Raw genomic sequence first — 27,878 nt, 5'->3', positions numbered from 1 at the left:
TGAGGTGGTTGGAACTTTTTTATCGAAGGGCTTGGTATCTGCTCTGGCAAGTTTTCAGAGCTCTCTTTAGGTGTTATAGATAAACCACTTAATAGGCTAGACAACAAATGTTTTTGATTTATCCATCTTGAATTATTTCTTTAAAAATTAGCATATATGCTTATTTTGTTATTTCCTTGTATGCTGAAAAGGCAGTACACACTATTTTTCTTTTGTATTTTGACATTTTTAGCAATGTGTTGAGGGAAGTATATTACTTTGCAAGGGTCTTTAATCTCTCTTCTTCTGCAATTATATGTAGGTCTTGGTCAGTCCAGCCTCCAGTATGTTGTAGTGGAAGATTATTTTGTAATGGCTGAGCCTGATGGCTCAGGCCTCTAAACACAACTGTCCCACGCACGACTTCCCGCCGGCAAGGAGCACGCGAGACATAGAAATTCTTACTATGAGTGACTTTTATTCCTGTCTATTCCTCTCTCATGGTGGAAGCCCCCCCGCTTGCGCCAGGCCTCCCCTATTTATCCCCGCATGTACGCACCCACACCTGATTGGTTGCTTACTCATGACCTCATCAGGTGCGCCCGAAATGGGCAAAGACCTGGCAAGAAGGCACTCTTGCACATGCGCACACACAGTTAACCTCCCCATAGGGGCGGCTTTTATGCGTAAAGGCTAAGCGCCATCTTGACTGACCCTGGCCTTCCACGTGAGGCGCAGTGGAAAAGCGCCATCTAGTGGTGGCGAATGTTCATGTGACCCTCTACATCTCACCCTTTTTATTTATAAATTTTATAGCAGTCATGATCACCCCATATCACAGTGCAATGAGGAAACCTCAGCGATGTGCAGGGGCTGATCAAAGGAAATCACTGAGTCTCTCAATCCCAGTGCAATGATCCACAGATCTATAGGGGTGCAAGAGCAGAGAACTCAGAATACAGAGAGAGACCCTCTCCTCCCAGTGCAAATGGACCCACAGGTCCTTGGGGTGCAGGAGCAGGGAACTCAGATACAGAGTAAGTCCTGAGCAAGATAACCAAATTCAGTGGAGGCCCTTTGTACAATGGCCACAAGTGCTTGAGTGAATAACGGCCTTGTCACATTATTGTTGAGGTCTGAGTTTGCAAACCAACCATGGTATGAATACTGATCCACAGCATAGGGCTGCATCAAACAGAGCCACTCCCGATAAGTAGTGGGCACCTCATATGGTCCTCCTCAGCTATTGCCACCAAGGGCCATGGTCAAGCCACTCCTATAATGAAATTTAGAATTCCCAATTGTTAGTAACTACTCCAGAAAGTTCACCCATTGTACTTGTCTAACAATAGGAGAGGATAACTCAGACACTGTAGACACAATGTCTGCTAGCAGTAATGGCTGCTACAATAGCAGCCAAAGTGTCAAGGTCTTTTTTCCAGGACAGTTCAGGATCAGTCATTTTCTCTGGAACAACCAGCAGACAATGGAACCAATTTCTGAGATCTGTATGACCAGGACAGAGTTCTCCAGTCATTGTAGCTTTACACAGGTGGCTTTCTGTGAAGCTACAGTCTGTAAAATATAGCAACACCAGTTACCAGTTAAGGCAGCAAGAGTCACCAAGGAAATGAAGGGACAGGGGTAACAGCTGGAATCAGCAAGCAGCAGTGTACAGAGTCTGGAGCGTGAGGCCACAGTGGGGCCCAAGGAACACACGCAGCGGTAACACTGACTGCAGCAACGCAAGATTTCTGTGATGACAAAAGGTGAAGGGGGATCTTCCGTCTTCCTTTCAGGGCAGAGGAATGACTCTAGGGACCCGAACCACGAGAGCTGAATCTTCATGTAACCAGGATCAGCAAGTCTCAGCAACCACCCAGGCAGCTGGCACACTCTTGTAGCATCCTGTAGAAAAAACAAACATTCCCTCTTCCCCATATAAAATATCTGGACAGGATCATGTCAATATGTGGATCTCTCTATTTCCCACCTAGGCAGAAGTATGCCTAGTTGTAAGATTATAAACTTTGGCATCAAATTTTAAAAATTGAAATAAAAGGGTATTATTAGCATTCAGGGATATCTCCCCTATTTATTTATTAAAATTGTTAAAATATTGTTTATTAAGATAAGTCCTCGAGGATTAAATTGAGGACACTGAGCACTTGTATTTATAATTTGACTTGTATACCAAATTATTGTTTCTAGCATTATTGTTTTGGATATATAAAGAATGAGATTTTTTTACTAATTTTTCTCATGTAAGGCCGAATCTGTCTGGTATCTGTCCTCCCTAGTTAAAGGAGTCTAGGCAATCCAGTTTGAGTTCTTAAATGTCCTATAAAGGAACAGTATTTAGTGCTCTTAACCACTAAGCCATCTCTCCAGCACCTCACAAACTTTATTTACCTAAACATAAGCATTAATTAGAAATGTCAAATCCTGTAAACAAGGTCCAGATTTAGCCTTATTTAGAAATCTGAGTTGGCAGGGTGAGGCTGGGCGTTGAAAGTAAGCAAATGGGTCTTCCTCTTTTTCGTGAGGGTGTGTTATCAACTCCATTATCATTTTCAAGAGCTGGGTCTATGGTTTGTTTAGTTCTCTGAGCCAGAGCACTGAAAGGACAGTGAGTTGTCAGACAATTTACACTGGAATCACTCACTGATTTCAAGTGAAAACCTGTCTCCAATAAAGCATTAAGTGATTGAAATCAATTGTAAACCACAAACCACACAATAACTATCAGTATATGAAGTAAAGCTTGATTTTACATTTTAAAAACAGCGGCTAAAGCATGGAATTTAATAATCTGTGCTGAAGCAGCAGAAACTCAAGAAAATAAGCAAGTGATCTAATCATACCTGTAGCCTTTTCATTAGATGAAAAATACTCTAAGCGCATTTTCTATGGGTAGTACGCACAAATATGTAGGAAGTACAAAAGCATGTAAAGAGTAAAATTATCAATTTTGTCTGAAAAATTTGTATAAGTGATAGGCCAAATATCAGTATTTTGTAATAACCAATTAACTGTTGTTTGGAAACAAGATATGTTTTACTAGGTTTCTTATTAAAATACTTCCATGACTCCAGTCCACAACTCTGTACTAAAACAGCTGAAGCTTTATCTCCAATGTGCATAACAAAGACCTAAGTCCTCTGGTAAGGTGAGGTACTTAGCCAATTAACATCCTTAGAAGCTTAACATTAGCTTCAAATATTCTTTTTTGGAGTAGTGCAACAGCTACTCCCCAAATATTAAAGCTCATTCTGAGAGCAAATGTTTGTAGTAAAAATTTCTATATATACTGAAAGATTTAATGTTCTAACTTCTTACATTGAAGAAGCAACAAAATTATATAATATAAGGCTGTTAGCCACTTTTAATGATATCACTCTATGGGCTCTCTAAAATTATAAGCAAGCTCACAAAATAAAAACTCAAATCGCCAGGATGTAAACAAACTGCGTAAAAAACAATCCCTCTAAATCTATCTTGAAATGGCAGTTGGAGTAAGCAAACAAGCTGTAATGTTCTCATAAGTTCTAAAACCTCATCAATCCTTTTAAATCTTGTAACAATCTCTATCAATACAATCTCTACCTGTTTGATTTTTTTTCTTCAATTATAAATAAATTTGAGTTAGTCAATGTAACACTGGCAATCCTTAATCACAATCTTAAATTCTCCTTGTAACAGCAGACCACCACCACAAGGTCACCTGAGCTCTAGTATGTGACTAGCAGCTGTTCTCCAGCAGTGGAAATTAGCATTAGAATACAGATAACTTCAGGGCAAGCCACACCTATGGAAAGCAAAACTCAACCCCCAACAACAATCTAGTCACCAAGGCACCACAAGTCTATCTATTATGTTGTAAAGTTTGACTATCAATTCTACATTTGAACAGCACAATGGCGGTCTCCAATACCTTCGAGACAATGTCCTAAATTCTTTTTAGAAGCCTGGTTTCTAGCATAAAATTCCATAAAAACATTACCTCAATTTAGACCTGTCTCACTAGGGTGGCCCCAATGTCACGTGTATCTAGAATTACTTCATCTAAATTACAGTTTTAAGCCAACTTTCTGTTACCAATATTATACCTTTTAACCATATCCAATAACTTGAAAGCCAATAGTCCACAACCAAGGCAAGCAGAGCATATTTATACATTTAAAACCAATGAGAAACAAAATTGAAGTGGCTACACATATCAAACACCATTTTTACCTTTTTTAGCTATGATTTTAAGAGATGTACCTTGTCACCTGTTGAGTCAATTAACCAGTCAGGGGATTTTTCTAAGAGAAACAGCTATCAACTCTACACCAAAAAAGAAGCTGAGAAGCTGTTAGCACCTTTAAGATCAGCCCGTGTAGGAACGCTTAGCCAGCTTCTAAGCAGCTCCTCCAGCTAATCTAGAACACCTGGCTCTAGGCACAGGGCTTTAAAGACCTGATTGAAACCTTTTTCTATTCATTTGTTCCCTTTTGAACCGAGTTAAAACCAAGTCAAGGTGTGTACGGCCGGCAGATAAGGTTTTTATCATTTTTTCTTTTGAACATGAAACATAAAACATTTAAACAACGAGAAACATAAATTACAGACATAAACTGACAGACATGGAGACATCCTGGTGCACCAGAGACAAACAATAGACAAAGAGGGAAAAAACCAGATGGTGTTCACGGTGACTATCCATTCGGGTGGAGTTGATATGGGCGATGGATTGTCTCAATTCCTGGACTAGTCCACCAACGTGTTGAAACCCAATTCCTGTAAGATACTAAGATATATTATCTGAGCGGCATCGACCGGCCGACATTTGCCAATGGTATGGAAGTAAACACAGCCCTGAATATTTTTACTCACAACCCAATTACATAAACTCCATCAGGCTGTACACGGCACTGAGATGTCCTTTGTTTTGATTCTCCTGAATAAATTTTTCAGGCGTCTGCCTCGATCAAATCTGATCAGCATGACTCTGTAAAGCTGTCGCATCAGCTGCACGGACGCCAAGGCGTCCCGAGCCGGGCCGGGAGCTTAATTATACCTTTTATAGCACCAAGACAAAGTTTTTCTCCCAAAATACTGTGTTCCTTTTACCTCCTCTTTTATTCTCTCCGGACATTCTTTTTCCCAACTTCTCCTCCGAATTGGAGGACTGCTACTTGAGGATCGATCAGTTTCCTTTTCGTTGCAACTTTTCACTACCCCCTGTTTCTGACCATCTTTCCTTCCCCCAACACTCTCCGCTTTGTTGTTTTAACTGAGCAGTTCCCACGCGACCTCTGAAGCCGTTTGGTGGTAACTAGAAACTCAAAGGTCAATAGAAAAAAGCCCGGGTTGCCAGAGCAACTTAGCCGCACCTACCCGCGTCCCGCAGTGGTAAGAGTTGAGCAGATCAAGGCTAGCCATGGTCTCTCAGGGTCTTACCCCCACTCATAGCTTCTGAATTTCTCCCACGAAATGGAGGCTTCCCTGGCACCGCGATGTTTTTATCCAGGTTTCTTGGCACCAGATGTCCCACGACGACTTCCGCGGCAAGGAGCACGCGTTTACATAGAAATTCTTACTATGAGTGACTTTTATTCCTGTCTATTCCTCTCTCATGGTGGAAGCCCAGCTTGCCGGGCCAGGCGATCCTATTTATCCCCGGTACGCACCCCACACCTGATTGGTTGCTACTCATGACCTCATCAGGTGCGCCTCGAATGGGCAAAGACCTGGCAAGAAGGCACTCTTGCACATGCTTTACAGTTAACCTCCCCATAGGGAGCGGGCTTCTTGTAAAGGCTAGCCATCTTGACTGACCTGGCCTTCCACGTGGGGCTTAGTGGAAGCCAGCGCCATCTAGTGGTGGCGAATGTTATTGCGGCCCTCTACACACAACCACTTGGGGAACTTGAATTAGGAAGATCTTAAATCCAAGGTCTGTCTTGCTACAGAGTGAATTCTAAGCCTGTCCAGGCAACTTAATAAGACTGTCTCAAAAATAAAATAAAATAAAATAAAGTAAAACAAAATAAAATGAGGCTGGGGATATAGCTCAGTGATGAAATGCATAAATAAGGACTTGGGCACAATTCCCACTGCTATACCATGGAAAGGTTTTCTTTATATTTTTTTAATTTTTTTCTTTATATTTTTTTCCTTTATTTGTCTTTTAGAAACTCTTACATTTTCAGAAATGATCACAGTTCCCTGAGTCTATCCTCTGGAATTAACATCATAGCTTCTATTTTGAGAAAATTTCCTTTATTTTTGTTTTCTAAAGTGTCAGTATATCTATATGTATGTATGTGTGTGTATACATATATACATATGCACACATACACACATACATACACACATATATGTATATAATTTTAATTTTGAGATACAGTTTGACTGTGTTGTCTATGTGGGGCTAGAATTTGTGGTCCTTAAGCCTGAGTCTTCTGAATAACTAGGATTCAAGGTGCTGTGCCACTGCATCTGACTTGAATGTACTTTAAAATGTTTTTACTTATTAAGGTATACTTTATATATGAGTATTTTCCTGAATGTATGTATGGATACTGTGTGCATGCAGCTGCAGTGGAAGACAGGAGGCCTTCAGATGCCTTGGAACCTGAGTTACAGACCTTAAGGGGTTCTTATGTTGGGTATCCTGTCGTGCAGTGGTATGAATGTACATACACTTACGTGTTTGTCTTTTCTGCATGAAGGGATCATATTGTATGTATTCCACACTTAGTGTTTCCACCCAGTGTGTCTCAGGTCTCTTTTCCTGCTTCAGCAGTTTGAACTGAGCAATGCTTGCAGTGAGTGTGCTTGTGTGTTTCTTAGTGCATGTGCCCTTTTTCTAGAATAGCTTTCTAGAAGAATATCAGAGTGTATTTAAAATGTTGAGAGATGTGACCAAGTCACCTTTCCAGAGGTAAGATGCACACAGCTACAGTTTTAGAAAGAAGACCCCCTGGTCTCTAGCTCTTGCTCATGGTGGATGCTGTGGACTTTGATTTTTGTCAGGTGAATTAAGCATTATTTAAATTGGCTTTTCCCTACTTTTAGGAAGATTGAATAACTAACCTTGTGTGTGAGATCATCTGTATTTTTCTGGTTTGGACGTTTTGCTTATATCTTTATGTTAGTGATTTTTATTGATTTATTGGAGCTCTTTATATAACTCAAACAACCTATTATTTTGGTTTCTCCCAATCAAGTATTTGGTTGCTATTTGATTTCAGTATGGCATCTTCTGTTTTATGGGTTTTACAATTTTTATACATTAAATAATTTTCCTTCATGGCTTCTGGAATTTGAACCTTGATTTTAGCAATCCCTTCCATTCTAGATTGTTAAACACTCTACTTCCCCCTCCCTCAATGCCTACACAATATTGTTCTTTAATTTTAAAGTAAATTTCATGTTCTGTCAGTCAAAGTACTTTTTAGTGATCTTCATTTATTCTGGCCTCCGCAGACACTGCATGCTTGCAGAACAGGCAGACATATGTGTGGGCAAAACACCCATACACATAAAATAAAAATGAGCAAATCTAAAATAATTTAAAATTTTACTCCACGGAAACTAGAATACACAGTTCTACTTGTGTTTACTCTCTAAACTCATCTTCCTTACTTGAACTTTTATTTTTCACTAAGTTTATAACACCAGTTTTGAATTCATACAGTTCATGTCCCAGCATTGTTATAGCAGCTTACATGTTGTATAGGTAACCTGGGATCACCTAAGCTGTCATTACAGAAGGCTTACTCCTCATTCCTTCCCACTTCTCCAAGAACATCTCTCAGGGCTAGAACCACTTCTTCTTTGATCCTCTGCTTACTGGATTTTTATCTTAATTATTATATTACCTAATTTTAATAATTGAGTTTTATGTGTGCCAACATCTCACTATTCCATCATTTTACTGATAAGTAATTTAATACTACCAATGTTAACACCTACTGTTAAGTGATATTTGGAGTGTTCTAGGGAATACATGCCTTTCTTTAACTAGTTCCTGGTTCTTTTTCCTAGACTTTACATATTCAGTTAGGATTGTGCTTGGCCTCATAAATAAATACATTGGCTTAATTTTTGCCTTTGGTAATAGGAAATCTACATATAGGCAGTCCATAGTTTATGACTGTTCTCCAAGGTCATTAAGGGCATAAGATCCTTTATATTTCTTTACCATCTTTCATAGTGGCTTTTCCCCTATGCTAGCAAGGTGGCTGTTGTGTCTCCAGACTTTTCCTTAAAGTCCTTACCCACAGATTTTTATGTTTTGATCTCATTGATATTAACTGAGCTACATATTTGGTCACAGGCTGCAGGGGAGTTTGAGAAGCTATTATTTTTGGGTACGTTATTTCTTTATCCCAAACTAGTATCGATATAATATGGAAGATAGTAGAATTTTGGCTAGATAACTAGCTATTAGCAGATGATCGGCAATCATAAATTTTTGTTCTTTGAAACAGCCTTACACATTGGTTATGTTTATTGCCAAGGAGAAAATGAGAGAGAGGCTACGTCCTGTACAGCCTCACAGCAGGTCATTGGTAGGGCTGGAGGCATAGGCTCAGTCTAACCTGTCCAAGCCCATCCTCTCTGCATTTGTATTGTTTACAGAATTTTGTTCCCTTTGGGTCTTATTTAAGTAAATATTTTGCATGAGTACAGTTAGAAATATCTTAATTAACTGATGATCTTTTAGACTAGTGTGTTGGTATTTAAGATGTCTGTAATAACTACAGTCTTTTTTATTCATATAAAATTTTTGCTTAATGAGAGTAACTTTTCTTGGAAGATAAGGAATAAATATCTGGGGAATCAGATTACTCTGTTTTCAGGATGTTGTAGCCCGTACCTGTTTTCTTGTTTTAATTGTCTTCAACACTTAAGCTTTGCTCAAGCTGTAATGAGGTTTTCCTGTTAAGAACAGTAATGGTATCTGTGCAAGAATGATTGATGAAATTACAGTGCAGCCATTACTAACAATTGCCTTGGTCTACAGCACCAAGTAGACAAATCAAGAATTTTGAGGAAAATAATTGAGGAAAAGCTTTTAAAAACTAGCTAATGGTGTGCAGTTAGGGCTCCAGAATTAGGATACAAACTGCAAGGTGATTCTCAGTGAGTATGTTTTAGATAGTTTGATTTTTAAAGCCAGTACTCAGAAACAGCTTTGAAACTCCTTTCAGAAGACAAAGCCTGCATGGGCTCCAGTTATTGGGCATGCCTAGGAGCTGACCCTAGAGCTAGAGGGGAGCAAGACTAGTTAGCACTCTGCTCTCCTTCAGGATGGTAAAATCATTAGCTGCTGAGCTTTTTGTGTAAAGGTGACTTCGTATTTACTGTGAGGGATTATTAACAGACATTATTCTCTTATGCTGAAGCATGCACGTTACATGCTTGTTCACTAAGTCTCTAATCTTCTTTCTTGTTTGTTGTGAATTGTACTTGGGTTCATTTCTCCTAAACTCTCACTACCATACTAGATGTTCATTTTAGGCAAGAACTATTTATTAACCTTTAAAAATGATTCCCTTCTCTGTATTGCCTGTTCAAGGATTATACTTAGTTTGATCTTAATAAGCACCAAATAAATAAAAGACTAGAAGACATTTTATATATTTATAGCTAATACTAGAAAAAAGACCCAAAGCAGTAGGCCATTTATTATGTCAAATATCTTAGAATTGAGCAACATTGCAAACCCTTAGAATAAAAATTTTGATTTTTTTGCCATAGTATGTGCTAAAATAAGTTTTACAGTGTTTACATATGTTTGGTTATTTCTTGATGTTATCTGACACTGCTTAGTTCTTAGACTTATTCCTCTAAACTTGAGAGACAAGGTAGATCTGTGGTTTTTGTTTTTTTTTTTTGTTTTTTTTTTTTTATGGCTGGGAGAAACTGAGGAGAGCAAATGACATGAGACTTTAGTTGCAGTTCTGTCAGGACACCTTTTCATGTGACCTTTCGTTGAACTAGTAACAAAAGTCCTATGTAGTCTAGCATTAAAATATTTTATTGGATGGTAAGAGAATGAAAGAATCAACAAATCTAACCTCTCAAATGATTTTCCATGTTTTTGGTGTATGTGTTAGTGTCATATAATGGGACATTGTAGATTGATAGGGAAATTCCCTGAGGAGACAGTCAACTTGAAAGCCAAGTATTTGTTAAGAGAACTCTCTCACCCTCCACTCTGATAGTTTATCTCCTTTGTGGAGTTTCACAGTGAATTTTACTTACTTAGTAATTATAATTTGTGCTGTTTTCAATGGTGAATTACTTTGGGGTAATAAAAACATTTGAAATGGAGATGATGAACAAGTGTGCCACATTGAATTTTATTTATTCCACGTTTTTTTTAATCCTGTATGCACCTCCTGTGGGAATTATGTAAAATTTTCCGTGTATTTCCTCATGTGTCCATGTTACATTTGCCCATGAGTGCATACATTAAAATATTGTAATAGTAAGACCATGCTGTGCATATCACTCTGGCTTGTTCCCTTTTCCCCCTTAGGGATAAGCATTGGGGAGGTTTAGAACAAATAGATATACTGTGTCTTTTAAAACCATGCATTTTATAGTATCTCTGTGAAAAGATTTAAATATTTCCCTGTTAATAGAATCTCCCTCCAACTCTTTTTTCCTTTTTTATTCCTTCATTTCTTTTTTAGAAAAAATATTTCTTTTATTCTTTGAGAGTATAATTACATAATTCCCCCTTTCCCATTTCTCCTCCTTGTTTTTTTTTCAAATTTGTAAAAATCAACCTTCTCTGCAAGGGTTTGATGTGGACAGTGATATACAGACAAAAATACAGTGTTCCCTGTGTGTTCCAGTTTATCCACACAGCAGCGCATTAAGCAGCTTTTTGCCGTCCTATGGCTTGTATTTAGTGGGGAGTTAACACTGAACAAGTGTGCGTGCGTGCGTGTATGTGGTACATGCTCCCGTGTTCATGGTGAGGGCATGCACACTTGTTTGCTTACCCTCTTGGAGGCCAGAGGAAGACGTTTAATATCGTGCTTTATCACTATTCCACATTGTTTCTTTAAGACAGGGTCTCGTGAACCCAGGGCTGGGCTGGCATTCTTCCTGTCTTTAGTCCCTACAATTTGGGGTTACCACCCACCCAGTGTTTCCACAGGGGTAGTTGGAGCTGAACTTAGGTCCTTGTACTGTGCTCTAATCCACCAAGTGATCTCTCTAGCCCCTCAGATGACGTTATAAAAAATAAAACATGAGACATATTGTCAAAGACTTTATATGTGAATCTTATCACACAGTCCTCCCCTCCTGGAGTTAAGAAATGTCATCTTTTGTATTTCTGTTTTAATCATTGGCTGAGAGCCTTCCACAGGACAGTGAGACATGAACCTTTCTGGGCAAGGTGATTCCATTGAGCAAAGGGCAATTCTCAGTTATTTAAATCTTAAATAGTTTTAGTTAATGCATGAGTAGCCACTGCTTAAGATACGTAGTTAACAGTTTTGTTTGTTTGTCTTGGGGTTGGGGAAGTGTTTGAGATAAGGTCTCACTTTGTAGCTCTGGTTGACCTGGAACTCACAGAGATCCATCTGCCTCTGCCTTGAGTGCTGGGATTAAAGCCATGCCCAGTTCTCTGGTTAGGGTGTTTTTGCTGTGATTGCTTTTATATCATATCTACCTCTGCATAACTTCGTCTATATCATTTTTGATTTATTTCAGAGTAAATGTACTCATTAGTATGTTCTTGCTAAATATTTAAGCATGAAATCATTAGAGCTCAAATTTTGTTTATTTTGTTCTTTTGAGTTAACATTTACATATAATCTGTACGTCTGCTGTCCACATTGCTGAGCTGTGACGTGCGCACTCACCTTTGCACCCCAGATTCCATCAGATGGAGACTGTCCCAATTACAGCATTATTTAGTATAACTATTTCCAGACAACAGTATCTTAGAAACTTAATTCATCTATACTACTTCTTCCTGCTAGGTAGTTGTCGGCATTTTCAGTTTGCCTCTGTTTTATTTACTGTAGTACTAGGAGTGAACCTGGGGCCTTGAGTGTACGGGAAGCCCTGTGCCTCTCATCTGCTCCCAGCCCTTTATGTTATCAGGCTTTTGATATTGATACTATTTTGCAGTTCATATGTGGCAACATGTTAACCTGTTCTGTGACTCTTCTTGTATACCTGACTTTTAAATATTATTTTTCTATTGGAAGAGCTTCCTTTTTTGCATTTCTGCTAGCAAATATTGTTTGCTTTGCTTTCTAAAAATAATTTTCATTTCATTTTTATTTTTCAAAAAATTTTAAAATTTAGATTTTTTTAACATTTATTTTTAATTGTGTGAATATATGGGCGTGTTTGTGCAGTGGTTCATGTGCAAAGGTTAGAGGTCAACTTGAGATAGTAGGTTCTGTCTTTTGCCATGTAAGTTTCAGGAACAGAAGTTGGGTCATTAGTCTTGGTGGCAAATGCCTACAGAGGCTGAACCACCTCCCTGCCTGAGAATAGACTTCCTGATTGGTGCCTACTTTCAGTTAGAATCTTCTTTTGTTTTAAAACAACCTTTTTACCTAATCGTCATTAAACAGTGCAGAGTTCAGTCAGACTCTTGGAAGACGTCTCTATTGTTTCCTGCCCTTCTGTCTGTTGAAAGTCATCTCTTTTTTTTCTTCTTCTTCTTCTTTTTTTTCTTCTTTTTTCTTTTTTTCGGAGCTGGGGACCGAACCCAGGGCCTTGCGCTTGCTAGGCAAGTGCTCTACTGCTGAGCTAAATCCCCAACCCCGAAAGTCATCTCTTAGTCTAGCGATAGTTGCTATTTTAAAACATCCAGCATTTAGTTTAGCTGCTCAGAGATCTCTTTCTGTTGTAGATGCTGTTAGTACTTTGGCTTGTTTTTATTTTTGTTTTTAATTTGTTTTAAACAGAGCTTCATGTATCTGATTAGTTAGAAAATCTTGCTTTTTATCATCTCAAATATAACTTTTTTCTTATTTTTGATGCTTTCTGGGTTTTCAGTTATGTGTATGATACACCTTTATGGTGGGTTGCATAGGTGCTAATAATCTTTTCCACATTTTCTAACCTCTGTGCTGTGATCAGGATATTTTCTGTTGACAGAAGTTTTTATGTTTGTGCAGTTTTCCTCACAGGACACACAAAAACATATAACACTGTAGAGAGCTTTGTAGAGAAGAGCAAAGCTACAGGCACAGTAAGTTAGATCACGGGGCAATATAGAGACAGGCTTTGTTTGTTTTTAGATATACAAAAGAGTGTTATGACTATTTAGTACAAAGAAGAAAGGCAAGAAACAAAAGAAGATTCTTTTTAAATCAGTATGGTTGCAGCAAGTACTAGGGGATGGGATGAAAAACACAATCAGGTTTTCCTTTGACCCAGTGCAGTGCAGTGCAGAGAGGCTCTGGTTTGTGAACATAAGTAGTCTTCAAATGTGGAATAATTCTGGTTTGCTAATGGGAAGTATGCAGTTTTATAATTGTGTGTGTGTGTGTGTGTGTGTGTGTGTGTGCACGCGTGCATGTGTGCATACATATGAGTTTTCTTTTCTTGGATCTGAGATAGCGCCTGGGCAGGTGCATGCATGTGACCAGTCAGGAACATAAAGCAATGTAGACAGAACGACACTCGGCAGAGGGGAGAGGCGCGCCAGAGGGGAGAGGGGAACTTTAAAGAGTGAAGCCCAGAGTACTAAGAAAAGTATACATAGGTTTTGGGTGGCTTTGGAAAGAGAGAGAAAAAAGGAAAAGGAAAAGGCACAGCTGTATCACACAGTTCATTGTTGGTTTGTTTTTAAAATTAAACTTACAAATACGTTGAATGGAAAAATGTCTTGTTAAACTTACTTTACCTGCTTTCTTTTGTAGTTTTATATTAAAAGAGCACAACCATGTTTCGGAATAGTCTCAAGATGCTTCTTACTGGTGGGAAATCAAGTCGGAAAAATAGGTCAAGTGGTAAGTGACTACCCTATACTTACTGTGTGTGACAGTTCAGAAGTACAGGCCATCTTAAGGATCCCAACTAATGCTATCATACTTCAGATTTTTATTAAGCAGTTTATTAAAGTTAGAGGAAAAGAAGGTTTACATTTTTATAGACTGTCATATTCTTTATTAGAAGGCAGGAACACTTGAATATTTTCCTTTAATACAGTCTATTAAAGGAAAACTGTGAAGGAGAAGTACTTATTTCTGTTTTATGGGAGAATGTTTCTGGACATCTATTTATTAAAAACTCTAAACCTATGTTTATTTTTAAAATTCTCATAGGAATTTATTTTAGTTATAGATACTCTTAGTGGAAGAAACCATTAAAAATAGGAACTGTCCCATAGATTTATACAGAAAGATATAATTAAAGGCGCCATGGTACACCATGTAATTCCAGTGTTCTGACGGCTGAAGCAGCAGGATCACGATTAAGGCGGGCTGGTCTTGACTACCTAGTGAGATCTAGCTCAGAACTGGCTTCAGGGTAAGAGCCAGTCCCAAAGAATTGAGTACTCTTCTAAGTGCTACAGTTTATGATGGTTTTTGTTGTTGTAGATACATGTGTGTTTATTTTTATTTTTAAAGAATGGGAGAATAAATCAGGTTTTTAGGTAAAAGAAAACTTTTGGGAGACAGTATTAAACAGAAATGCATTAGATTTGTTGTTGGTAAAGGATGCTAGACTTTTGTATTTAGAATGTTTTCCACTTGATTTCTCTTGAGCTTATTATAAGTTTACATTGGTAGTATATTCATTATCACTCATTTCAAATGCTGTAATTTACATTGTGACTTCTCGAACTTCAGATATTTACATTTTCTAATTTCCAAATATTTGTTGGTTTTCTGGCTATTCTTATTTTGAGTGATATTTGTACACCAACTAAAGGAAAACCCTTTTCACTTTACTGGCATCAGTGATTGTGGCCACAGTTTTCTTCAGCTTTCTTTGATAGACACTGGCTGGATACTTTCCTTTCAGTTAAGCTAACATGACCAGGGGCAAGCACAGGACAATGGGTCTTGGTCCCACAAGCTGTCTTCTGCTGTGGTGGATTCCTAGGCCGCCCTCAACTCTTTCTGATTTGTCCCTGTACTGGAGTTTCCTAGAACTTCTTCTCAGGTTTATTTGCTAGAAAAGCTCATAGATAATTATTTAGATGTTCTCATAATCATGAATGTTACCTGAATATTCGTAGCAACTGAGTTAATGAGTAAACTGTTTTCTCTGACTTGCTCTTGATCCCACCTGTTTTTGAGAAGGGGTCTGTACTAGAGACCAGGGTCTTGCATGTGCTAGCCAAGCATTCTGCCGTTGAGCTGTGTTTCCAACTCTATTTTTATAAAGAAATATTAGAAATTTATTTTGGGAGGACCTGGCCTTTCCTAGCTTCTCTACACGTATGCTCTATAGGTCTTTCTCAGACAGTTCTACTTTGTACAAGTCAGGCTTTACAATAGTTCATGTTTTCTCCATAATCACAACATTGACCTTGTCTGGAGTAGACTTGGTCATCACTTAAAAAAAATCCTCCTCCACCACCAGAGTTGTGCTTCTGTTTCATTCTGGCTCCCAGTGATCGTCCTTTTGCCTTCTGTACTAGAGCGTGTCTTACCCATCTTCCCAGTGAGAAATGAAATGAAATGCTTCCTATTGTTTATGAGTGTGTGGAAATGCTTCTCTACTATAGTTTAATTATCATAAGGATCAGAAATGCACACTCGCCTCCTATTATTCTTGAAGTAGTTCATACTGTCTCCATTTTTATTTACTAATCTAAATTGGAATTGCATTGGAAGAGAATGTAAAGAGATCATGTGGCCAGAATTGTGTTTAGTGAACCATGTAAATTACCTTATATTCACAAATGTCCTGTGTGTCACAAAGAAGGACAACTTTGATATGTATCACCTCAGCTCATCTTTGCAGCTGCTTCCACTCCATTTTATGTGTGAGAGGTGAAAACTTTAGCTTAACATATAGCTAGCTACCTGGGGATGTGTAGCTCAGTGCTAGTACATGTGTTTAGCACCCAGTGAAACATGGTCTTTAAATAAGTAAGCAATGTTGTGTTGATTAGAAGTTCATGGTGTTTTGTGTTTAAGACACGTTATTAATTGCCTTTTACTTCATTTCCTATAACTGTCTTTGCCTCCCTTCACTCTGCTTCAGCCACATGCCTTCTCCTACTTTGTCTTTTTTGCTTGCTGTTCCTTATGTTAGTCAGTCCCTTCCTTCATATGTCATCTTCTCATTGCTGACCATTAGACCTAAGCCTGTTCCCTTTCACATTCCTCTTAACGTCGGAAGGTCCTTTCTCCCTTTGTCTCTGTAGCAGCTATCACTTTTTATTTTAAATGTCTTATTTTCCTGCTCTGTTAGTCTGTCTTTACTTTAGGAACATATGTCTTATGACAATTTATTTTTTTCTCTCTTCCTCTTCTCAACAGGGTCTCACTGTGTAGTCCTTAGTGGCTTGGACCTTGCTAGGCTATAGATCAGGCTAGCTTTGAATGGCCTCCAAGTGCTGATAGTAAAAGGCATGAGCCACCATGCCTGGCTAGTTTATTCTGTTTTCAACTGTTGTGCCCCTGTTTGTCACATAATGGGTACATAGTAACGTTTGTTTGATGAGTAAATATCATTTTAAAGAAAACAACTATGTTATCATTGCATATAAACTATGGTTGGTCACAGTGGCACACTGTGGTTTGTTACTGATAGACCTTGTAGTTTCCATCTTTGCTGGTGGAGAAGAAAGACAGAGGAAATGAGAGTTTACACTGTCAACACAAGCCATTTTTGTGACCCATTTTAAAAACAGTTTAAAGGAAATGAATTTCCATCCATGGTACTTTCTCCACACTCAGCGTTTGTAAGGCTCTTGAGATTAACACAGTAATTTCTTAGTGCTGATTGAAGTTCTTCAATAAAGCCTTCATAAATGATCAATGCAAGCTTATATTTTTTATTTTTTTAAGGGTTGAATGAATTATCTTGTAGCCAGTTAGTTTCTGACTTGTACCAGCTCTTCTGCCTCAGTCTCTCAAGTGTTACAGTGAAATCAAGATGTACATCACCAAACTCAAGCTTTTTAAAAAAACATTCAGGATCAAGTTTTATTAGAGTAAAACATATTCCTGTTAAAATCCAGTTTACTAAGAATGACTCTAGGCAATTTCAGTGGTTCATTGTGCTGTCATTACCTGCATCAGTTAGACTGACTGCTCGCCACCTAAGAGGTGTAGTTCAGAAGGGCAGTGAGAGCAATTCGAGACGACTGCTCTGTGTTGCTCCTCAGCCAGAGGCAGGCAGCTGTCCCTGCCTCCCCTCACTAGGATTGCACTACATTTGACTTGACACTAAAGCAGAGAAAGCCATCTGATCACAAGGTCTGTGCACTCCATCTCCCTGTCATTCTAAAAAGACAAGGCTTTGCCTGATCCCAGACATTTTTTTCTATTCTGGTTTGGCCCATATCTCAAAGTGAGATAGCGGTTTTTCCTAAAACTAGCAAGGGTTCCTTGTTAAAAAGCAAATTTTTAAAAAAGGTTAAATTAAGACATTTAAACTGGTCTAATTGGGCATTATTGCTACATGTCATTTACTTTAAAATGCAAGCGTAAGTGCAGTATGATGCCATATGCCGTTACCAGCACTCTGAGGCAGAGGCCGGGGGCTTTCTGTGAGGCAGAGGCCAGTTTGGTGTCCACCGTGAATTCCAGGACAGCTAGAGCTACAGAGTGGGCCCTGTCTCAAAAACAAATACAAACAAATCCATGTATATATTGGATATACTATTTATAATTCTATATTAATTAATTTGAGAGTATACAATGAATATTTCTCATTTAAGAAAGGATTTAAGTATTAAGTTACACATCTGATTTTGTTTCTAATGGTATATACCACATTTTAAGACAGTGCTTTTACTAAGATATAATAGTAACTTTAATACTATAAAGTTTTCATTTGAATATATCAAATTTTTCAAAAAATATATAAACATTTTAAGCAAAAAAAGCGTCTTTCATGTGAATTGGCTCTGAATTTGCCATCATCTTGCTTCCGTTTCCTGAGTGCTGGGATTATAGATGCTGTGCCTCAGTGCCTGGCTCATTTAAAATCAAAACAAAAAGAAACTTTGATTATAGGTTTGTGCTTCTACAGATTTGTGGTTCTGTCCCATGGTCTCTTCATGCATAATCAAATATATATTCAGGCATATTCATTCTCATTCTCCCTCCCCTCTCCTTCTGTAAAGACAGAGTTCATACTTTCAGTCTTCCTGACACACTCTCCCAAGTGCTGTGATCATAGATGTGCAGTTCTATGACTGTTACTGTTTTATTTGTAGGAATTTTGGTTAAGTCTATATATAAGTCTATATATGTGCTCCATTTATGAACACAACAACAGAATGTTGATGTTGACACCAAGAAGTGAGTGAAATGCAGAAAGGAAAAGAAACTGTCTTAAAAAAATTTTTTTGGAAACGTATTTCACGATGTATACCTGTCTGGCAAGTTTCATGCATACCAATCATAGACTCCTTGTCTTCCAGGATTTCTAGAGTATATTTCTATAAATAGACATTTTTAGTTTCATGGTTTCTTTAAAGAAAAACAGAAACAAAAAAATTCATTCTTAAAAATAGGCCCTATACTTATTGTCTTGGTTAGGGTCTTATTGCTGTGAACAGACACCATGACCAACTTGAGTTTTATAAAGGACAACATTTAGTTGGAGCTGGCGTACAGGTTCAGAGGTTCAGTCCATTAGCATCAAGGCAGGAGTGTGGCAGCATCGCAGCATCCAGGCAGGTATGGTGCAGGAGGAGCTGAGCTCTACATCTTCACCCGAAGGAAACCAGGAACAGACTGAGCATCCTCAGGCAGCTAGGAGGAGGGAGGGATTCTAAGGACACCCCCCCCCCCGCCTCCCCCCAACAGTGACACACTTCCTCCAACAAGGCCACACCTTAGTGCCATTCCCTGGGTCAAGCATATGCAAACCATCACACTTACCCTCACTGTACTTCTATAGTCTCTTTTGGATTCGACTCCCTAAATACAATAGGATAACCTATTTTCCCACAGATTTAGAGTTCTTTGACCTGGAGTCATGTTTTTCTTTGATTTTTCTGTTGTCTTTCTTGCCATAAAAACATTCTGGTTCTGTGTGCATGCATCCATGAAGGCCAGGTCCTTTATCTCTTACTTGCCTTATTCACTTGAGGCTCAGTCTCTCGTTGGACCCGGAACTCACTGTCCTTGCTAGGCTGACTAGTCAGCAAGCTCTGGGGATCTGGTCTAGAGAATAAGCCGGAGAACACTCACTCTCACAGCTCTGCACGCACTCTCCACACACATGTGCCCCCCAAACAACATGACACATCTCATATGCTGTGTGTGTGTGTGTGTGTGTGTGTGTGTGTGTGTGTGTGTGTGTGTGTGTGTGTGTGTGGAGAGAGAGAGAGAGAGAGAGAGAGAGAGAGAGAGAGAGAGAGAGAATGCAGATTTCTGTTTGTACATGGGGTCCCCATAGGAAAATGTAGATACTGAGAAGGAGTTAAAGCTAGCACATGAATATACAAGGTTGGAAGAAGTGTAAATTGGGTGATAAGACTAAGTAAGAGACTTAGACTGGGACAGTTAATCCAGTTAATCATGGAGAAGAAGGTATGAAGATAAAGGTTAGTTTAACAGAGTTTATACAGGCCTGCTTTAGCAGCAGCTCCCTATCTCCAGTGATAAGAATGTTGCTTTTATCTTGGCATATATAAGGTACCTTTCATACTGAAGTTTTATCTCCTTTACCGAAGGAAAATGAAAGTCAGAGTGCCCTTCCTGCATCTGCTGTTTTCAAAGTCCCTTTAACTCAAAATAATCTTTATGTCAAAGTAGCATTTTGGGCATGGTAATTCTGTGACTCAAACTTCTCATGAAAATGTAAGTTAATATAATCTGTAGGATATATCATTAATGAAATAATAGTGGTTAAAATATTTGATAAATATAACACATTTTTCCTATGAAAGTTGTTTAACTGACTTCAAATGAATATATAGTGTTAAAATACCCTTTATGTCAAGATTTAAACTTGGAAAATACTTTTGTTCTCCTTGTCATACAACTGATTCAGATTCAGCAAATACTATTTGTTTGTTTATTGTGGTCTTTGGCATTCGTTTTAGGGGCACCTATATGCTATGTGACTATTGCCCCCCAAGCTGTATCCTTAACCCTTTTCCTTTTTATTCGTAGTCAGGAAATGCTTTTTTTGTGCCTCAGACTGGCTTTGAACTTCCTCTGTAGCCCTGGCTAACCTTGTATTTAATCCTTCTGCCTCAGCCTCTCCCAAGTAATTCTAACTGTAGGCTTGACCTACTGGGCCCAGGTAGCATACATTTAAATACTTATTGTGAGTGGTGTTAAGTTCTTTAACCACAGTTGTATGCAAGTATTATATTAGATAGTTGTATTAGTTGTATTAGCTTGAAATATGCACACAATTAAAAATTTTAGATGATTTCTCTACTTGCTTATTACAAATTTTAATTGGAGGAACCTCTAGTTTTGATTAGGAAAGACCATAGTAAACAACATTTATAGCTATTGTAAGGTTGCTTAGGGAGAAGTCAATGCCAGAAAAAGATTTCAGGAGAAATAGATTCCTCTTTCCAGCCTTGTACCCTTAGTCCATCATAACATAATGCATCATAATGAATATCTCTCATTTGATGCTAATTTTCTGAGTATTCTAGTTTTTTGCTATTTCATATATATACATATACATACATATACACATACACATATTAAGTCACTTTGAACTAGATTAGCAGCTCTCAATACATTGGATATAATAGATCAGGTATGGTAATAATATGAACATACATAGATGCAGAAACCCTCTAAGCAAGTTCAACATGTCTTCATGATAAAAGCCCAGAAGAAACATCTCAATATAATAAAGGCTGTGCATGTGCTTGTGCACACACACACACACACACACACACACACACACACACACACGGGTACACACATACACACCAGCCAATTATACTGAATATATTTCCCTAGAGCCAGAATTAAGAATAGGATGTCTATCCTTTTACTCTTATTCAGTCTATTTCTTTTTTTTTTCTCTTTTCTTTTCTTTTTTTCCGAGCTGGGGACCGAACCCAGGGCCTTGTGCTTGCTAGGCAAGCGCTCTACCACTGAGCTAAATCCCCAACCCCCAGCCTGTTTTTAAATGCATTGCCAGAGCAATAAAGCAAGGAAAAGAAATAAAAGCAAATATGAACGGAATGTTGTGGCTGACTCTTATAATCCCTACACTTGAAAGAATAAGGCAGGAGGATTGCTATGAGTTTAAGGCTACATAGTGAATTCCAGGATAGCCTGGATTTTACAGCAAGACTGTCAAACAAATAACCCCCTCAAAAAAGGGATGCAAGTAAAAAATGAAGAACTAGAAATGTGTCTATTTGTATGTGATAGAATCCTTTATTTAGAAGGTCCTGAAGACACTACCCAAGACCTCTTAAATCTGATACACACTTCTAGCAAAATAGCCAGTTGAAAAATAAACATAAAAACATTAACTTTTTTATATACCATTATTGAACATACTAAGAAAATGGAAGAAATCTGATTTATGACAGCTTCAAAAATGAAATAATCTAGGAATTAACCTAATCAAGGAAATGAAAAACTCTATAATGAAAACTTGAACATCAGCAGAAGAAATGGAAGACAAACCTAGAATAGGAAAATACATCTCATATTTATTGATGACATAAAATAAAGGACCCAGGAAAACAGATAAACCACATAGCTATAACCAACTTATTTTGACAAAGATGCCAAAAGCATGCTGGAGAAGAAGTAGACTCTTACATCATCGGTGATGAGCATACTGAATATTTGCATATAGAATCTCTCACTTGATAAAAATAAATTCAAAGATATATCAAAGATCTTAAACTCTGAAACCACCAGCAGAAGACATGTAGAAAACACTTCTAGGGCTGGAGAGATGGCTCAGTGGTTAAGAGCACTGACTGCTCTCCCAGAGATCCTGAGTTCAATTCCCAGAACCCCCCCGGTGGCTCATAACCATCTGTAATGAGATCTGATGCCCTCTTCTGGTGTGTCTTAAGACACCTACAGTATACTTATATATAATAAATAAATAAATCTTTAAAAAACAAAGAAAAGAAAACACTTCTAGATAGAGACATATCTAGGACTTCTTAAGAATGAGCTCTTTAGCCTGGGAAATAATACCAAGGACTGATGAAATTAAAAAGCTTCTGCACACCAAATGAACAGTGCATTAAATGAAGATACAGCCTAAAGAACAAAGAAAAAATTTTGGCATCTAATGGGGAATTAATATCTAGACTGTATAAGGAATTGAAAAAAATTGCCTCCCTTCCAATTATTCAGTCAGTAAATGGGCAAATGAATTAATTGTTCAGACAATTTTGAAGAGTAAAATAGCCAAAATATCCAAAAGAAAAAATGTTTACTGTCTATAAGATACCCAGTACTGAATATGAACTGGTGGTTGCCCATGTTTGTAACCTCAGCACTCAGGAGGTAGAGGCAGAAAGATCAGAGTTCAAGGTCACCTTTGGCCATATAAAGACTTAGAAACCAGCCTGGGCTACCTGATACCCTGTCTAGCTCCAAACAAAACCCCATTATGAGACCCCATCAAACCCCAGGCAGAATTACTGTAATAGAAACTAATAACCACAACTGCTGATGAGATATAGGGGAAAGAACCTACTTGACTAATGGGAATATAAAAAGCTAAAAACAGAAGTATCATAGGATCTAGTTATCTCCGATACACCACCTTTCTCTCTCCCTTTCTCTACCTCTTCCTGTCTCTCTCTCCTTCTTCCCTCCTTCCCACACTCCCTCCCTTACATGAAGACACTGGAATAGAAGTGTCTAGGCTTGCATTGTGGGTGTGTTTGTGTGTATGAATATTATTTAGCCATAATAAGATTATGTTATTTGCTAGAAAGTGGGTGGAAATTGAGATCATTACAGTTAAGAGCACTTGTACTCGTAGTTTCTGGGTTCAGTTCCAAGCAGCCGCATGGCTGCTCATAACCACCTGTATGTAACTCCAGTTCCAGGAGATCTGATGCCTTTTTCTGGTTTCTATGGGCACCCTTTTTGTACTCCTTCTGCATTTGGGAGGCAGTCAGGAGGTCAGGGCACTCCTCATTAAAAACCCATGATTCAGGGCCAACTCAGGCCTATTAACACCTACCTGGTCCCACATCCCCCACCCACCCTCAATAGGTAAGCTGACCCACACAGGTGGTGAAGAACCAGCTTGCCTTCATCTTAGACTTAAAAGCCACTTAATAGTAAAGACAGACTAAGTTTGTCCCTGTTTATAATTAAATCTCTATTTCTCAAGGATTGGGTTATGCCCTACTTGCAAATGGTTCTGTAGCAATCATGTCTTTTTTTCAAAAAGTTGTTTATAATATGACCACCTATGACTACCTATTTTGCCTGCCAAATCCCCTATTGAAACCCCCTTGCTCCCAAGCTGTAAAAGCATTGCCTTCCTCACATTCAATGCTGACCTTCTGGACCCTGACTTAGGGGGAGGCAGCTCATGTACAAGAATAAAAAGAGTGCCTTAATTAATTTGGCCGTGATGATTTGGGTTGGTGCTCTTTCTCCCCCATCTTTGGGATTAACAGCTTCCCATATGCCAGAAAGTGTTCTATATCTACAAACTTTCTATTTATTTTTTGTTTTGAAACAAGGCCTAATTAATAATCTAGACTGACCTTGAACTCATTCTATAGATCCAGGCTGGCCTTTTTCTGTACCCCGAATAGTTGGAATTGAGGCATTGTCTACCATTAGGCCTGGCTTGCAAATTGAACTGGAAGTCTGTAGGAGTTAGGGCCCCATGTAGAAGAATCAATATTTACTCTTAACAGGAGACTATGTGGTCCTCGTGGTCTTGCAGGGTCTTAACTCAGGTAAGTTAGATAATTGCTAAAAAGAATGGATGTCCTTTATTTGCCATGCTGAAGAGTTGTGATTATATTCTTAGTACTGCAAAGGAGCCACTGCAGGAGTTTAAATTGGGAAGTAAAAGAAGATTTTAATATCCAGCTCAGTTCCCAGTTTATTTATTCTTGTACTAATTGGAATAGTCAGAATTGACAAAATAGTACAACTTAAGACATCAGAGACATTATGATAAGAGATACATACTTCCCTCAGCAGCCAGAGAGATTCCATATCCTTTAGGGGTCTTCCCTGAGGTAGATCTGGATCCTTGACTTCCCTACAGAAGTGAGTTTCAGGATGATCCAGTTTAAAGTGGAATGGGAGTTTCTTAGGAAGACAGTTTAGCCTAGACTTAAATGTGGGATTGATGGGCCTTCAGGAAAAGACTAAGGAGCACTGCTGAGTGTAAGCTTCTCAATGGGATTGGCCTTGCATCCTAGCAGGAGTCATATTTACTATCTTGGTGGCTCTTGACATACATTTAAAGCAGTAGTTCTCAACTCCTTTGGGGTCAACTGTCCTTTCATAGCAGACATCTAAGACCTTTGGAAAACACAGATATTTACATTATGGTTCATAACAGTAGCAAAATTACAGTTAAGAAGTAGCAATGAAATAATGTTATGGTTGGGGGTCACATCACAAGGAATGTATGAAAGGGTTGCAGCATTGAGAACCATGGGTCTAAAGGTTTGCAAAAGAATCTGTTTACCCTCTTTTCTTTCTTTTTTAATAAGTGAGATTGTTGGTGGCTCCAGAGGAGGTGTGGTGGGTGGGATTACAACCTGATAAGATAAAACCCTGAACTCTAGGGTTACCTAAGAGGATTGAATGGAATTCCTTTTGAGAGTCCTAGAGAATTGCAGGATTATAGCTGGGAAAGGAGAAAGGCCATATATACTTAGGCCTAAGCATGATTCATGGCTATTTTATCATCCTCTTTTGAAACTGTCTCTGTATAATAATAAATAAAATAATAATAAATAAAAATACAAATAAATAAAAAATAAAAGAAATATTGTCTCTGTGTTAACAACCTTTACAGTAAATAATAATTGTGTTGGAATTCTGGGTTGAAGAAAGGCTTCAACCCAGACTCTGGGGTCAGGAGCTCTCTATCTTGCCATATCCTCATAATCTTCCTTGCCTTTGTGTCCTGTCTCCCAAGATAGACATTCATAAACTTCCAGGAGTAGGAAAATAGCAGAGATTCATTCTGAAACTCAGTTAGATCATCAAAGACTGAGTTATTCTCCTTTCTACTTGGTTATTTTCAGGATATTGGTTGTTATTTTTAGATTATTCTTATGAAGCAGCCTTACCTTCAACTTTGACATCCTGCACATAGCACTGTTCAAAAGCTGTCCTTTTCTTAGGCAACTCTTTTTAGGATTAAAAAAACTGTCCTGAAAGCCACCCATCCCTCCCCCATTCACCTCAATCCTATTAATGAATTGTGTCCTGTAATCTTTATTCAACCAGTTAATGGAATTGCAAATGTTACTAAGATTCTTTTACTAATCAAGAATTCCATCCCAAGGTTGAGGAGAATTGAAGCTTTCCTGGGAGGAGCTACCTAGAATAAAGCCAGGTTCCTGTTAGCATTAAAGAAGGTCATTATGAAGTCTGCCACTTTGTTTGCTAGTCTTCTTATGGGTTTATTTATATATTTTAGCTTTTTTTTTTTTTTTTTTTTTTTTTTTTTTAATAACACAGAAACCTAACACAAGGTCTAGTGAGGGACTCTGGGCTTTAAAGTTAAAACATTTAAATATGTTTATGCAACTTCTATGAGGTTGCCAAATGCCCATACTAAACCATGGAAAATGTGACAATTAAAGATAAAAATAGGGGGACTGGAGAGATGGCTCAGTGGTTAAGAGCACTGGCGACTCTGATAGAGGATCAGGGTTCAGGTCTCATCAGTCATACTCAAGGGGATCTGATGCCCTCTTCTGGCCTCTGTGGGCATCCCCATTCACATGCACATTAAGTACATGCAGACATACATAACTGTGAAAATGAAAAGGATTAAAATAGCATTTAAAATCAGCCAAAACCAAACAAGAACAACAAAACACTTGAAACAAGAAGTAAAGAACAAAACCAAATTTGCACAGAGATAAGAAAGATGGGAAGAATTTGGTAACTTTAATTTGATATAAAGATTTCATACACATAGAGGCGTTGAGAAAATGAGCCTCTGGATATTTCACCCTTGAAGATCCTCACAGTTACTCTCTTATTTCTAGGGGCTAATTTTTTTCAAATTCAAATATTAGTAACAGTTTTCTGGTTATTTTTCTTTGGCCATTTTCACATCATCTTCCATCCTATAGATAAAACGTTTGGCTAGGTATATTCACTGGAAGAGAAAGAAATAATACTAAAGGGGAGGGGGTTAGCACAACTGAAAAATTCCAACATAATATCTGACTGTATTGTTTTGCTCCAAAAATTTACTATATGCCTTATTCTATTGCGTGGTACTATTCATATGTAGCCGGTCCAGTCATTTTCTCAGGGTTTTGTGTTCTCTTAGGTCTTCTCTTGAAAGTGATGGCCAGGTGCTTAGTAGATCAGATTTTTTTTTAACTTCCAATAGAGCTATGCTCTAGAGTAAGAAGATACTATTGGACACTAAAACATGTCTTCTCTCCCTCCCCTCCTCCTTGTGTCATCTCTGTATTTCTGAATATATGACTGAGAAGGATAGATAGGCACTGGAAATTATGGAATGGCCTTTACCTGTGTGTTTGGTTGAGTTTCTTACCAGCAAGAATTCCAGCACAGTTAACAATATTTACTGTGAAGGTTGCTGATTTGAAAAGAATATTCATTTATAAAGAGATTTCTTAAAATGGCAACTGGTCAGGTGTAAGGGCTGTGTTATATCATCTGAGATGCCTCATTCCTTTCCCCAGGTATTTCCTGGGAAGCTCAAACACGACTGTTAACTCCGTTTACTGTGAAGATGCTTCAACTTCCCTGAAATCTTGACTTTTACTTTGTCATTGTAGTCCTGGTGGGTGTCTCTCAGGAAGCATTATGAACCCTTTGAGGAGAGTAATTTCCAACCTCACCAAAATCCTGTGTGACTGCTGTTAAAAATAAAGGAGCTAATGACTCTTGGAGAAGCACCTACTTTATGAAGTACTGAAGTACTGAGTATCCTCTCAGATTGGAAAGAAAGGTACTAGATTTAGGAGGAGGTGGTGATTATCATTGTGCCCTCAGAATAAGCCAATTCCACAAGTGGGGAACGAAGTTTGAGGTATAGGTGCTGCATAAATGCGTGAAATTGTGAGAAAGTTTGACACATTTGGTGACGGCAGTTTGATAATTTGGTTGGATGACATTTCCTCTGTTTACTAATTCCTATGTTTTTATCATCATCATCATCATCATCATCATCATCATCATCATCATCATCATCATCATCATCATCATCATCATCATCATCTAATCCAAGTAGTGGAATGCAATCACCAACGTAAACAGTTCAAGCACCAAAAGATATGGGCCAAATTCATCAGACCCATTGTAATATGACTGCGGATGAGTTAACTCTGGTTTAACTTAGATCTAGTATTAACCCTTAGACCAAGCTAGTTCTTCTTTTGTTAGGAGTTAATAAGTTTGTGATTATCCTCTTTAAGATAAGGCTCCTGTCCTGAGGAAAATCAGCTGTGGAAGAGAGGGTATAATTAGGAGATAGAGTGAAGGTTAGCAAAAGGCAGTTCTCAGAAAGGGGTGTTGGTGGTGGTGGAGTCTGAGCACAGGGGTGTCTGTCTGTCCTCATGGAGA

The 27,878-nt window shown here is 38.3% G+C and overlaps 1 protein-coding gene across 5 annotated transcripts in view; it reads left to right on the top strand.

Moving 5' to 3' along the window:
- The window catches only part of Tanc2 (tetratricopeptide repeat, ankyrin repeat and coiled-coil containing 2), a 325,356-nt gene that overhangs the window by 21,923 nt on the left and 275,555 nt on the right, over nucleotides 1-27,878 (top strand). For all 5 annotated transcript variants that reach the window (XM_032914256.1, XM_032914255.1, XM_032914254.1 and 2 more), the window contains exon 2: nucleotides 13,884-13,973. In XM_032914256.1, coding sequence (XP_032770147.1) covers nucleotides 13,907-13,973 — 67 coding nt within the window. In that variant the 5' untranslated portion in view covers nucleotides 13,884-13,906. The remainder of the gene's footprint in view (nucleotides 1-13,883; nucleotides 13,974-27,878) is intronic.

Source organism: Rattus rattus, chromosome 9 (assembly GCF_011064425.1).
Source record: "Rattus rattus isolate New Zealand chromosome 9, Rrattus_CSIRO_v1, whole genome shotgun sequence".
Lineage (NCBI taxonomy): Eukaryota > Metazoa > Chordata > Mammalia > Rodentia > Muridae > Rattus > Rattus rattus.
This window is presented reverse-complemented; position numbering and strand designations above follow the sequence as displayed.